The sequence below is a fragment of the Amblyomma mixtum genome, chromosome 2 (assembly GCF_055824585.1).
Source record: "Amblyomma mixtum isolate Tamu chromosome 2, ASM5582458v1, whole genome shotgun sequence".
NCBI lineage: Eukaryota > Metazoa > Arthropoda > Arachnida > Ixodida > Ixodidae > Amblyomma > Amblyomma mixtum.
This window is the reverse complement of record NC_143013.1, coordinates 72,174,629-72,189,313: the sequence shown is the minus strand read 5'-3', so window position 1 is coordinate 72,189,313 and position 14,685 is coordinate 72,174,629. Positions and strand designations below refer to the sequence as shown.

General features: G+C 50.3%; 2 protein-coding genes across 3 annotated transcripts in view; one reads left to right on the top strand and one right to left on the bottom strand.

Moving 5' to 3' along the window:
* Nucleotides 1-4,575, top strand: part of LOC149359706 (uncharacterized) — a 140,052-nt gene extending 135,477 nt beyond the window's left edge. For both annotated transcript variants that reach the window (XM_089571840.1, XM_089571839.1), the window contains exons 5-6: nt 861-1,090; nt 2,210-4,575. In XM_089571840.1, coding sequence (XP_089427966.1) covers nt 861-1,090; nt 2,210-2,959 — 980 coding nt within the window. In that variant the 3' untranslated portion in view covers nt 2,960-4,575. The remainder of the gene's footprint in view (nt 1-860; nt 1,091-2,209) is intronic.
* Nucleotides 1-14,685, bottom strand: part of LOC149359705 (uncharacterized) — a 273,512-nt gene that overhangs the window by 26,712 nt on the left and 232,115 nt on the right. The window lies entirely within an intron of this gene.

Here is a 14,685-nt window from a genome sequence, read left to right as displayed (position 1 = left end):
AGAGGAACGGAGGGAGAGGTAGAAAGGGGAGAGAGGAAAGGGAGATAATTTTTTCACGTGTCATCTTCTCTTTGAGGGAGAGAGAGAGATAAAGAGAGGGGGAAAGGCAGGGATGTTAACCAGAAAGGTTTCCGGTTGGCTACCCTGCACTGGGGAAGGGAATGAGGGTATAAAAAGGGAAGAGTGAAGGAACGAGAGACAAAGTCACAATCTAGCAAACAAGGCAGTCTCTCGGAAAGACAAAACAGTGCCTTGTGAGCCTTGGAAGGTAGTCGGCTGTTGTGGTCACGGGCCGAGGTTGGGCCACGGGCCCTCTGTGAAAGAGCGGGGATAATCACTAACTGTTGGGCAGATTCGGTTCACAGATCACCAGAATGGGAAGCGGCTGTGTCAGAAATCCGGGACTGGAGCCCACGGGAATTCCACTGAAAAATAAAAGCTTGCTTGACTTTCTTCCGAAAAGATAGTTCCGGGGGAGCCATGGTGTCTTCTATTGTAGAGCTGCAAGAACTGGCTGCAGCGCGTCCAGTACTTGCAAAGCGTTGTGTGCTACTGGTGTACGTAAGCTGGACAGCAGATCACGCATGACATTCATCAGTGACGTGAGGATTGGAATCACTTGCATAACTTGGCCATGGTCGGAATCATGCCTTTTGCCCAGATCAGTCGTAGGTGTCGCAGACATGGGGTGCGGCAACGTACCTGACGCAGTGCGCGCTCTAGGCTTTGGTAGTGGTGAGATTGTCTAAAAACCTAATGCCCTTCGATGGCAACGGGCTCATGTTCCACGGTCCAAAAATTCTAGCCCTTAGTCCGGGAGCTCCTGTGTGAACCTCGCGTCCTTGTATTTTGCCGCGCAGGCGACCGCTCGAACGGCTCCAACAGCAGCAGCCTTGCCGGCGGCACGGCTGGGAGCAACGGCGGTGGGGGCGAGCCTCCTTCGGCGGCCGCCGCAAACCTCAGCCTCAAGGTGGATCCGCTGCTGCTCGGCCGGTACGGCAACGCCGTCGACCTCTGCCTGTCGGACAGGCTCTCCGAACTGCGCCAGGGGCTCGCCGGCGTCAACGGGGGATCGGCGTTCGCACACCAGGTGGGTCCGGGGGTGAAGCCTTACGTATGCGCGGTTGCGACGAGTTTACTGTGTCAGCTATCATACAGTCAAAGGCCACTCGATATCACGTGACCATCGTCCGCACGACACGACCACGGAGTCATGCCTCCAAAGTGTCACATTAATGACAATTATTAATCCACTAACTGTCTTGTGGCCACTTATATGCACCCCTCCCTCCAGCTTTCCTACACAGTCCGAATCGAACACCGGAACGTAATCTGGTGTCATGTTCGTTCTTCAACTGCGCCCTTACACATTATAAGTGCGACCCTTCAACTTTTCTTTTAAATTGTTATTGCACATTGAGTAGTTAGCGCACATGCTCTTGTCAGTTTTTGCTAATCGGTAACGGGTTATTTCGTTGAATTCCATCTTTTTCTCTACGCGTTCTCTCCTGTTGCCTACATCGTACTTTTATAATCATTTACCTGCTCACCTGGAAGTTAAACCCATAGCATGTTGGCAAGTGCTAGCAAAGTGCTGTAGCGAAAATATTGACCCTCTAATCGTTAGACGCCTTCACGTGCCCTTCGCTACTTCTGTGTTACTTCTTCTTTTTTATCTTACGCAAATACCAATTTGGTATCGTTTTCTGTCCGTTGAAAAATCTAGCAAATGAATTGAGGAAGTGTGAAGCGATAGTTAAAGAAGCAGGGATCGCCCCGGATGGGATGAAGATGCTGTCTGCAGGGAATAACAAAATCTGAAGAGGCATTCATCTGAGTCCCTTCGCACTATCCCCAATCGGCAGCTACCATTTGGTTGTTTAATCATCGTACCTGGGACGAGCGCACAGCCCGCAGCATCCTGTTGTAATCGTACTGCCCCCCTAACTTATACCCCTGCAATCATTCCGCTCGGATGCGGGCCCTTTTTTTCATGCGACACCTCACATTAACACAATTTCAACTGGAATCTCGTAATAACAAAGTTGAAGGGTCCCGGCGATTACTTCGTTATAGCCGTAGCTTCGTTATAGCCCGTGTTGGCCGATCTTCCGAGGGGAATCGTCATTTCTTCGTTACATCCATTATTTCTTTATTAGCCGTTTCGTTGTAACGAGGTTCGACTTACTTCTGTTCCCCCTCGGCGCAGCCCAACACCACGACGGGGAGCCTCCTGGCGACGACCGCGGCAGCGCCGTACCTCACCCACGCCGCGGCTGGCTACGCTGCGGGTCTGCTCGGTCCGCACGGCTACTACGCGAGCGCCAACGGCGCCACATGGCCCCCCGCACTCGCGCCGACCCTCCTCTACCCGCAGCTGTACGGCGGCTCCGTGGGACAGCCCAACGCGGCGGCGGCGGCTGCCGCGGCCGCTGCAGCAGCTGCCGCCGCGGGCCTGCACCCGGGCCTGCAGCTGTTACGCAACGAGCTGCGGGCCGCCAGCCTGCACAGCAGCCACCACCACCACCTGGGCGGCGGGGAGTCGTCGTCGCCGGACAGGTCCGCCACGGCGTCGCCCACCATGGATAGCGACCTGAGCTGCTCCTCGCCCAAGCAGGCCCGCTCTCAGGACGACTCGGAGCGCAGCGACCGGAGTATCTCGCCACCTCCGATGCCGACGTTGGAGGACGTGGCGAGGAAGAAACCCTCAGCGGTGCTCACGACTGGTGCGACGTTAAGCAAGGCGGCGGGAGTCGGCGGCGGTGCTCCCGGTACTCCGCCCGTGCTGCCGCTCGTGGTGCCACCTCCCGGTGTTGTGGGTGCTCGGACAGGTGGACCGACGGCGCTGCTGTCGGCGTCGACGGGGCCCGCGACGACGCGGGGCTCTCCGACGACGACGGCGTCGAACGCGACCAACGGACACGGCAGTGGAGACTCCTCGCTCTGGAGACCCTACTGAAGCGGGACAGGGACCGTGTGCAGAAACTACACAGTGGTGTGCGTGAGCTGCAGTGCCATCCGTTGTATATACGTGTCCAGCGAGCCGAGGACGGCCTCTCAAACGTGATGCATACTCACTTTGCTCTCGGTCTTTTTATCGATCAAAACACCCTCGAAAACACCGGCTAAACTCCTGTGGCTCCTTCGATTTCGTTGACGACAGGCTAAATGATTGGACCCCTTCGTGGCCTAATCGCCTTTGGGTCACTCGTGGTGAAAATTTCCTAAAAATGTGATTAGGCCCGCTGAGTGAACGTAGTGAAAACTCCTAAAACGGATGTTTGGGCCCGCTCAGAGAACGCAGGAAAAAAAAATCGCTGTTTTGGTACACCCACAGGGCAGGATCCCTGAGTACGTCGGCTGCCTCATAAATAAATATAAAGCCAAAATCGCTATTTCAACAGTGCTGTAATTCTTAGCCGAATTTCTGCATTTGGTGCTGTTCATTTGCTTTGACAGGCTCTCTTATTCGCATTTCGGGGCAGACAGCCGGACATTAACAATGCGCGAATTAACCGTAGATACGTTGTCAATTTTGCTATTTACGCACAATGTATGGGCTCGAACTGTAATGTCCAGCCGCACATTCTCACCGTCTTCTATAGACACAAACAGCGCTGAAAGTTGCTGTTAGCTTCACATAACGAAAAATGCAATTCGTCAGAATCAAACCCACAATGGCTGGAAACCGGATGAACCCCAGAAGGGCCACTCAGAGTAGCAGACCTCGGGGAGGACGGGAGAGCATTTCTTGAGGACGAGGACCGGTGGCATACTATAGCCAGCTAAGCGGTGAATTCGCTCTGGGTGAGAGTCGTCTAACGACTTGAGCTACCCAACGCCGACCGAGGACGCCACAGGAGGGCAAGCCGCCTTTTCAGGATGCCACGAGAACAAAGCAGGCGCTAGAGAACGGAACGGAGGAAAAGCTACGCAGTGCGCGCGCGTGTGTGTGTTAGCGCGGTGCCCCAGCGACGGGCACACAGGTAGCGCGTGTTGTCTTTTTCTTAGAGCGCAAATCCATTCAACTGCGGCGAAGTGCTGTGTTGACCGAGAGCGCGGTGTGCAGAGCCGGTGAACTGGGGAGGCGCGAAAGAGGCTGGCCTCTTTGTGTACATAGTGGGGAGGGGGGGAGACAGAAGAAGAGGAAAGAAGAAGGGACGTTTGGAGGCAACGACTTTGCCGCTGCTGGTGTCTTCTCCTCCGGCCTGGTTGCATTTCATGTTTTTTTTTTTTCCCCTCGATCTCCGAGTCGGGGCGAGCACCACGAACGCGCGCTGCCCTAGACGTATGTCACGCGTGACGCCATTGTCCTGTTTTATTATTATTGTTTTATTTTTCTTTGGCTGCCCACCCGACCTGCTCGCCTTCTTCCGGTGATGAGGAGAGACACTCTTTTATATGAAGTGTATATTTATAGACGCAGACACACATACAAACACACGTGTTCAGCGCGGGACTAAATCTGGAGCACCCACGCACATCGTGAAGAAAACAAATAAATCCAAACGACAGGGCTGTTGCGCGTCGTGTGAAGGTCTGGGTGAAGTTGGCATATAAATAAAGAAGAAAATGTTTTTTTTTCCTGTGTATTTAAAACTGACTTCTCTGTCTTCTTGCAGCGTCATTCGCTACAGACAGTGGACATTGAGTACGCCTTTCCCCAGGCTTGCTCGTATGAATCGCACTTCGCTTGAAACCTCCCAGGGAGCGTAGTACATGTCCTTGCATTGCTACAAAATGCATTCTCCACAGAAACAGTCTTGTTTTGAGAACAAGTCTGAAATAGTGTGTTTACAAGGAGGTTGATGGTTGAATTCATGCACTGCGGCGATGGCTACACTCTTGGCATAAAACTAGGCCTTATTTTACATTTTATACGAGGTCTACTCAACGCACACGTAATGGACGATTGCCTTCCTTAGAAGGCTTCTTTGCACGACTATACTTCACTGCACATCAGCCAGCGTGCTTCGTGGGCACGAGCGTCCCTCCTTCGAATCTCAGGCGCGTAAAGTCTCTGACAGATGACGCCCAGAATTTCAAGCCAGAAAAATTTCAACTATTGCGGCATTAATTCTGCTTTGCTTTACCGAAAAGCCATATTCAATGAGAAGTAAGTTGCTTCAATGGGAGATTAAACGGGGCTTGTTGATTCGTCGTCGCTTCCACGGGTTATTTTTCTTTTACGCTGGCCTCTAGAGCTTGCTGCAATATGTTTGTCCCTCCTACATTCCTGGAGGTCACTTGAATATGGACCCATTTCCTTTGAAAGCTACCTTCTCAATTTTCTACTGAAGCCTAAGTCGTCTTCAAATCAAGATCATCGGTTTCACGGTGTCGCTGAGAAGAAAACTGCAAATAGACCGAGAACGTTGATATTTTCATGTAGCGTTGGTTTTTCGCGTGCTTTAGCTGCGCGAACAGCATCAATCTTCCGAGGGTGTATGGCAGTTGTGCGTCAGTGCACTGGTCGAAGTGAGACTGCTTTGAATATCGTCTGCTGTACAGCCCAAGACGATGAGTACCCTCACGTTCGTAAGAGGCTTCCATAAAACGACATACCCAATCGTATGTTACAAAGAAAAACCTACTTTACTTTCGTACAAAGCAGCGCCAGCGAGAAAAATTCGTTTCAGGATGATAACCACAGATGTCTGCAGGAGCTCTCAAACAAGCTTAGATCGGGTCGCGGACTTCGATTTACGAGCCGAGGTGAAAGCGGTCCGTATTTAGACAGGCGAGCAAAAAATCAAGACCGATGCCGACCACTGACTTTTTTTTTCTTTTCCTTGTACATTCGCAACGCTGCCCTAACACCGCCTATTCCGAAGCACTGCCCACTCGTAACCGTGAGAAAGAGGCTCCTTCAAGAACGAACGCCTCCGATGATGAAAGACGCTCCAGACATCCACGGGAGCGCGCGTGTTGACCGTCCCGCGCGAGACGCTAAATTTGATTCACCGCTTCAATGGGCACGCAGCAACCGTCCCCCAGCGCAGAAGCTGCGTGGAATTTCCACCTGCTCACTTCCTCCCCCGTTCGACAAACACCGTCTTACGTACGCGCCCGTTGTCGGTCAAAACCTCAGCGCGGAACAAGGTGACCGAAAGAAACGAATCACACACGTATGCGCAGCCGCTGAGGGGCCAGAACAAAAGGAAGAGGACGCCTCCTTGTGAACCGGGGCTGCCACACGGCCAGTTCCTCGTCCGCAGTTGCGCCGCTAAACAAAAGGGCGCCCACGTCGGCACACACTGTGCACGGGCGAACCGAGAGGAGGCGGCGGCCCGCTCAACGAGAACGGAAGGCTGTTGCAGACTCGAAGCAGTCGGCGCGGCGGCGCTGCTGTTGGGTTTGAGTAAAGTGCAACGGCCCGTCCTTCTCTTCCTTGCGTACACAGAAAGAAGAGAGAGGCGGTAGTGGCGCGCTGGGTGCAGACGCCTCCACCGGAACCATTGACGGCGGCGAGTCATCAAACCGCACATTACGCGGCGTGCAGGGGGAAAGGGCAACGCGCGCCTCCTCCTCCTCCTCCTCCTCCTCCATGTCCACAATGGCGAAGTTCCCCAGGCTGCAGAAAGCGCGCACAGACGCTCTTTCTCTACTTACACAAGCGCCAAGAAGGGACCGAGCGCCGGCGGCTTATATCGTATAGCTGTGGCAAGCAACCACCACGGTCCAGTGCGCAGCGGCGGCTGCGGCCCAGGGCAAGGAGTAGAACAATACAAACGCGACAGTGCGCAAGGCAACGTCAGAAGCGGAGTGCAGATGCCGCCGGCCGACGTCTCTGTCTGGTGTGGAAGTCTGGTTTGGTTTATGGGGTTTAACGTCCCAAAGCGACTAAGGCTATGAGAGACGCCGTAGTGAAGGGCTCCGGAAATTTCGACCACCTGGGGTTCTTTAACGTGCACTGACATCGCACAACACACGGGCCTCTAGAATTTCTCCTCCAAAGAAATTCAACCGCCGCGGCCGGGGTCGAACCCGCGTCTTTCGGGTCAGCAGCCGAGCACCATAACCACTGAGCCACCGCGGCGGCTAAGGTGTGGAAGTCACCCCCTTATATCCGGAAGGTTCATTCCTGGCAATGCTGCGTGTGTGAAGGTGTGGAAGTCACCCTCACACACGCAGTATTGCCAGGAATGAACCTTCCGGATATAAGGGGTGCCGATCCCACGTTACGTTGAACGAAGTATGAAAGTAAAAAAAAAAAATGAAAGTGGCTGTGGCTCAAGTCAGCGGAGCCAGGATATGCAGAACGAAAGATCTGTTAAGCATGGTTAGACGCGGTTTAGCTTTGGTTCATCTTTATTGTATCAAGACTTTTGCGAGAGCAAATCACGTGATGCCTCATCTGCCACAAATGGAAGAGCGAGCGTCCGGAGCGACGCTCGGCGGACGTGACTGCCAACCTCTAGAGTGAATCACGTGACACATCACATGCCACAGCTGGCAAGAAGGAATGGCCGCGCAGCAGCCAGCGCAGCGACGGAAGTGACTGCCAAGCGCTCAGCTGTGGCGACAAAGGTTAGGATGAAGATTGAGGCACCTCCCAAGCGCGATTTTGTACATGTGGCGCGCCTCCCGTTAGAGGTCAAATCTAAGAGCCAGATGACCTTCAGGCTCAGCATGGCAGGAATAGAGCTTTTCGCTCTAAAAGGGTGCACCTATATAGCCGGAACGAATCTTGTGCAGCTTGGTAGGGGTCGTGCACTACAAGCAGAATAATGCTCTAGCTTACAATATAGTAAATAAATCGTTAGTTAAAATAAATGGTTACATTTTCAACCAGTATATAAATACGCTAAAGTTGTTCTATGATAATGTTGTGGGGTGTCGGAAAGGAACGAGCGCTTTGACTGTGCTCTAGAAGCGAAAATATGTATTTTTTCCCTCGCTTATTGAAAGGCGCGAGATGCCGGGTCTCACACAACCTTGTGTTGCGCTAAGTGGCTGATGTCATGTCAGTGGCCAGTACAAAAGACCTGCATGATGCGGAAGAATAAAAAAAAAATGCCTTTCTGTATTTCTCAGAAAGTCTATTTCGCGTATTCTTTTCACAATATGGCAAACACTTCTACAACAATAGTATCAGTATAAGGACTGTGCCTATGGCAGTTGCTTTTGACAGATTAAAATTCGTTAACTGAAGCTTTTCAGGTATTTCCGCTGGGTACAAAACTGCTTAGCTATTTCAAGTGGTCAGCTAGGCTAGCATGAAATAAAATACGCCTGCATGCTTTCAGCCACTGGGAACGTTGCCTCGGCCTAAAACTTCCACGAGTGCCATTTCTTTTTTAAGCGTTTGGTTAAACTGACATGGTACACCCGTTAATTAAACGGAACCGCTTAAAAATGGTAGCGCATGCAAGCTCCTACACGCGGTTGCGAGGTCAACACCACTTTTTGCTGAACACGATAGGGACACCATGCAGAATAGAACTGGTGGCCAAAGCAAGGTTTCGCATTTTTCGTATTCTGCTGGCTTCTCTACAGAGACCAAAGTGAGGCCGAAAGAAGCAGGCCTTTACCTTGATCCCTACTGTACTGCGGGTTGGCTGTTCTACAGGAGCAAATGAATGACAAAAAACCCCCCACAAGTTTCCGCCCTTCTTCGGCTAAAATACGTCTCATTTGGAAGTCACTTCCAGTCGTCATTCAAATCCCTTCAGATGTGAGACGCGCCAGTCTAAGAGGGAGAGAGAAGTTTAGAAAAGAAATGGATAGATGGATTCTAAAACGTCCGTGACAAGAAACCACTGAAAGGCTTCAAAAAATTAAGATCACTTCAAAAAGGACAGTAAAAAAACAAGTCATCATTTTGGATCTCTGCACTCCGCACAACCTCCGCACTATTTAACATCCCGCACTCTAAATGCACGCCATAAAAGCGAATAAAAATATTCACGCCACTTCCTAGGCTTTAGGTTCATTTTTCGATAGTTCACTGTCTAACATGTCAATATGACAAATATCTACTTGCAAGCTCAAACGCCCGCTTTTTCTTAACCACGTTTACACTAGCATTATTTCTCTCGTCTATGCCTGCCTTCTGGCTGTCCTCCACGCTTTCGCACAGTACAAACGAATAAAACAAAACAACAACCAAAACAACAGTTCGCGGTCGGCTGCTGCCTAACTTATTCTCCTTGAACGCCATAGTCAGTTACGCTCCTCTGTCTCTTTTAGACACTTCCACTCAGGCCCGTGAGCCGTGCGAATCCGGGCACTCAAGAGTGCCCGGCCAGTTGCACACAAAAGCCGCTCACTGCCGCCTACGTCAGCGCACACAGCATCATCCAGAGGAAAGGCCGCTTCCTCTCCTCCTCAGCAGTCGCAGCTTGCGCCGCCTATACCATCTTGTAATGAACGACTGCCTGATGCCTGGAGCACCATCGTCGGCGGCACGGCGCGCAGTGCTTGCGCAAATTCGGTGCTTCTGTGTGCTCGTGTGCGCACGTGCGTGTATGTTCTGCGGGAGCGCCGTGCGCTGCTGCGACGGAATCGGCAAACCCGTCCAGCGCTAAAGAAGGGGCAGGGTGCGGACACAAAAGGTCCACTTTATACAGCAGCAAGGCTGACGGGGGATGACGGCATCGAACATCGTTTTCCGGTGCTGTGGTGCGTTGCGGGATGACCTTTCGAAGTGGCGGAAGCGCAGTAGTGCAGCGATGCGAGCTGAAGAGAAAGCTTGACCTGATGGAAGTTGCAGACTGTTCATGGCACTCAGCTTCGCGGGCTTGTTAATCTGATGCAAGGTGATTTCGGAAAGTCCATGATTCACATGTGAAGAGATGGTCTTTCTGAGAGACATGCATACATAGATAACTTGGCTTTCTTGATCTGAAAGTTTTCTCACTAGAAGATGCAGTTAAGTACACCAAATTAGTTTATATGAACTATAGGAGTTGGATTACGCACTTTCGGCAAGGTTACTGATGTTTTTCCTCCTGAAATGAATTTCCATACTTGTGAACTCAATACCTAAGCGATGGTCACATTTTGCCTATATCTTGACATCTCTCTTGATGGCATGAAGTATCGTTTCGATCCCGGCCGCGGCGGTTAAATTTCGATGGAGGAGAAATTCTAGAGGCCCGTGTGTTGCGCAATGTCAGTGCACGTTAAAGAACCCCAGGTGATCGAAATTTCCGGAGCCCTTCACTACGGCGTCTCTGATAGCCTTAGTCGCTTTGGGACGTTAAACCCCACAAACCAAACCAAACCAAACCAAACCATAAATATAGTCTCTTTCCTAGACTGACTGAAGTCGAAAATTGATGTGAATCTATTAATAATCTCGTATCTAACGTAGGCAACGGGCAGCATGTTATTCGTTCTACAATATTGCAGGTCTTAAACGTCATCCATCTCATCGGTGGGTGCAACTTTTTCAAGTCTCCGACACATCTGAGGTCAACGGACAATGAGTGTACAGGTGCCGTCAAACGTAAATGGAAGGCAATATGAACGAAAAAATTTAATCATGGCCCGCTCAATTTATGCATCCTTGCATACATATGTGCAGACTAATTGTGATTGTGCGAATTGCACTTGCACCAACAAACATGGACCATTATGCTTTAGATTTAAAGAAATTGAATTTTTTTTGACAATGTCGCCTTCTACTTTTGACGGCGACTGTACATCATGCGTCCGCCTTATTACGGAGGAAACGCGGTACAGAACGCCGCAAGGAAAGAAACGTATGGAGAGAGAGACGAAGAGAGCGGGAAGAGGAAGACGGGTCTGGCAAAACACGCCGGTCTGCGCGTGTATCGGAGAGAAATGCGCTCGCGCGGCTCGCTCACACATACGCACACACAAAGGCCAAACAAAGGGATTTTTAAGGGAGAACCGCGCGCTTCGAAAGCGGCCGCGGCGGGCTCTCGGCCTGCATTAATGAACTCGCCGGCGGCGGCACAGCCCAGCGCCGTCGCTGCCGGTCGACTCGCTCTGGCGCGAGCTCGAGGTTTTTGAGAGAACGCTCGCTGCTTGCTGCTGCCGTGCCGCTCGGCGCAGCCGGCGTGCCTGAGTGCGCTCGTGCGTGTGTGTGTACGTGCGTGTGCGTGTGAGTGCGGGCGTGCGTGCGCCGTGCAGCGGCAAGCCCAGGCGTGCCCGCAGCGCTGTGGCCGCATTTTGTCGCTTGCGTTAAAAGTCTCGTTTGATCCCCGCGGTCCGACCTCGCCCTTCTCCCCCCGTACTCTGTCCTCTCTCGTTCTCCGGTATAGTTTACACGCGGACACCGCCACTCGCTTGCTTTTCTGTTGCTTCTCGAACACTGAGCGCTTCTGTGCGTGGTCCGATGCTGGGCTTGGCGCTTGGAAAGAGGGGATTGAAGCGTCGGCCTCAGAGCGTTGCGGTTCTTCGGCTGCCGCTGCTCGCCCTAGCGTCGGAGTGCACGCGACCGTATAGGACATGCGCGCTTTGGTATGCGCTGTGAAAGACTGCTAGAAAGGGCACAGAGAGAGTTTCCTCAACAGAAGGAAGAGAGAATGGGAAGAGCGTCCAGTGTTTTCTTACCAGCGTCTTCCACCTCATCAGAAAGGCCCGAAGTAAAGTTTATTAATATGCCGGCGTTGTTACAGGCCCCATATCTAGAGTCGTTGTTCCTATGTAGTCAAGTATTGTTGTAGTTGTAGAATCGATGGAATCAATTGAAAACATGACTATCGAGCAGCAAAAAGGTGGGAAAGTGGGGTGTGTGTGTTGGGGGGGGGACTGCGCATACAATGCATCTGTTCATGGAGGACGCATTCATGTACCACCACTGGCAGAGTTGCAAGTTTTAGGCGTGCACAAATAGTTCAACATCCGCGTATAGCGGATAACAATTCACTCAAGAGTGCACTGAGGTGAAAAGATTTGTGCCTACCCTTCGCTCACCAAGGCACGGGTTGATAGAAGGAAATTAAAACGAGCGTCGGATTGCGCACTGATCACGGACCACTCTAAAGCTGTTCGCAAGGGCAGCGAAATCTTAATATTAAAGTGGGAGGCAAAGCATTTTGCTGCGAAAGCAATGTTCGGCAATAGTTCCCAGCATATTTAAGAAGGTGGTATAGACTGTAGTTGCTGATGAACCCTTTTCTTCCTTACGTCACAGCTGTCTCCATGCAGCATGCGCCCGCTACCGGCCCATGCTACCCAGTTATTAGGTGGAGGAAGGGGGGGGGGGGGGGGGGGGCTAGACCACAAGAATAAAAAAAAATGAAATTCATGAACAAGTTATTTCGGAGCCACTCTGAGAATCCAGGGGAAGTTGGTTGGGATCAAGGTGTTTGGTGCAATTTATTATTCCTTTATTCTTATCTGGCAGGTACAAGTTTGTTGGCTGAATTTGGTGAAGGTCAGGGTTATTTTTGCACTCGCGTGTTTGTTCTGAAACTCGGATGATATTGTCTAGGTGAACTCCTTGTTTTTATTGTGACAGATTAAATTGGTGTACTTGTACTTACACAGTACTCATTATTGAGAATCTCTTCACTGTATATGCTTCGAGTGCTGCCACAACACTTCAAGCCCTCTCGGTGAGCCCTCGACGAAAACCTCTAGTTTAACAGCGCACCTAAGCCGAGTAAGACTTTTAGTAAAGCAACCGAACTGGCTGGTTAACTGTCGGTTAAAATGCATAGCCCTACTGGTAGAAGTTGAACATTGTAGACACTCGATTTTCGAGGAGACTATGCGACGCTGGCAGTACATAGCTGTGGAAGGCTGGTCTGCTGTGACAAGCACACGGAAAGTGAGCAAACAGCTTGTAGAACGTTTTTGCTGAAACTATTTGCTCTTGATTTTCCTTTGGGCCAGGACCACGTAGATCTATTTGTTTGTGTCAACCTCAAGGAAGTCTGGTTACACGAAAGGGGGGGGGGGGGGGGGGGACATGAGCGGGATTTCAAAAAACGAGAGTATTAGTGTTAGATGAGGGTATTAGTGCTAGATGATCTGGGTTCGAAATGGCGGAGTTCGGTAACAGTAACAGTTTGTTCTGGAAGATGATTTCAGATCTATGCCATTCCTAGAAATAAAGCTAATGAGAATGAGCAGCAGTTTTAGACCCAGAAATGGCGACTACTGAATGCTTTCAGTCCCAGATGATCATGCAAAAATAACTGTTCTAGTAATATGCCCGATGATGTTACATATTTTTATCTTAAAAACCATGTGAAACCAGATTTTATTTTAAAAGCAATGTGGAATATGCAGGTGGATTGCGCAGCAAGGCAGACATTATGCAGGTACTTGATAGAGATAGTTGAAAACGTTTAGTGATCTGAAATTAACTGAATTAACTTTTCACTTCTTGGTTTCAGGGTGCAAGAATATATCGAAAAATTGAATGTGGTCAATCTCTAAGACAGCTGCAGTTGCAGTTCTTTAAACTTTTGAATCGGTATTGTAGTTCGAAATATAGAGATTCAAAAATGCGCTTTTTGAATACCCCTTGAGTTGGCTTTCCCGCGCTACCTCTCTATAAAATGGCTCCGCTGGGTGCGGCATAGTAGGCTATGTGAACTGAACTTCTTCTACAACATACAATACACAAAGCGAGTCGGCATTTCCTGCATTAGAAATGGTTTGGTTTCTTGGTTTATTTGGGCTTAACATTCCAAAGCGACTGAGGCTATGAGGGACGCCGTAGTGAAGGCCTCTGGAAATTTCGACCACCTGGGGTTCTTTAACGTGCACTGACGTATAATAAAAAGCGAGGTTCACTAAATCAAATTTACAAATTGCAACATATTTGTTTCTGCGCGATTTTCGTTTTGATTGCACACTTTGTGCACTTGTAAAACTTTAAAACGGTGACAAACATATCTGCTGCCGAATGTGCGCCTCATACCACGAATGGCGTTTCCAGAAAGCAGCCGTACGACAGGGAACGAAGCACGTTAGTAACGAATTTGATTTCTTGGAAACATCAAATTTCTTGTTTGGAAACTCATGGTCTTACTACAACGAGAAATATTCAGAAAAGTGCTCGAACATGAACGTACCACCGCTAAAATGTTCTTTATCGTATTTGCTCTGGAAACTGTTAGAGTCGCCGCAAAAAGGAAAACACAGAGGTCTGCTGAAACCTGAACACTCCCTGAAATTTAAACAGTCCGGGCTTATGTCAGAACGTTGTTTAAGTACCCCATTTGCCAAAAGTAACAGAGCAGCAGGTTTTTGCTTCTCAACCGTATAACGGAGCCTTTACGGGACCCCTAAAGACCGAAAAGTATCATAATGTGAGGACAAGGGTTCACCTTACTTTACACAGATTCAAAGCTTAAGGGCTGCTTGAAGTGCTTGTCTATGCGGCTAAGAAAGGAATCACCGTTGTCCGGTTACTTTTGGCAAAGACGTTACCTGAGAGAGCCATATATAACTTCTCCCCCTATACGGGGCAGTAGTCCAGTAGGAGGCTGAGTGACGAAACAAGCAGTACAAAGAGGCCCATACGAGAGAGAACCACATTAACGAGACAAACGCTGCACATTGGGCCGGAAGGGTGCGACAAAGCAAAAAAAAAAAAAAACGATACTCCGATGGATCCCTATCGCTCGAGGATCGGGTTTGATGGTGGCGAACCGCGGAGAGCTTACCCGCGGTACTCGGGCGAGCATCACGCGAAGCCACGGCTCTGGTCGCAGAAAAGAAACTAACAAACAAAAAAGCAGCCGCAAAAGTGTC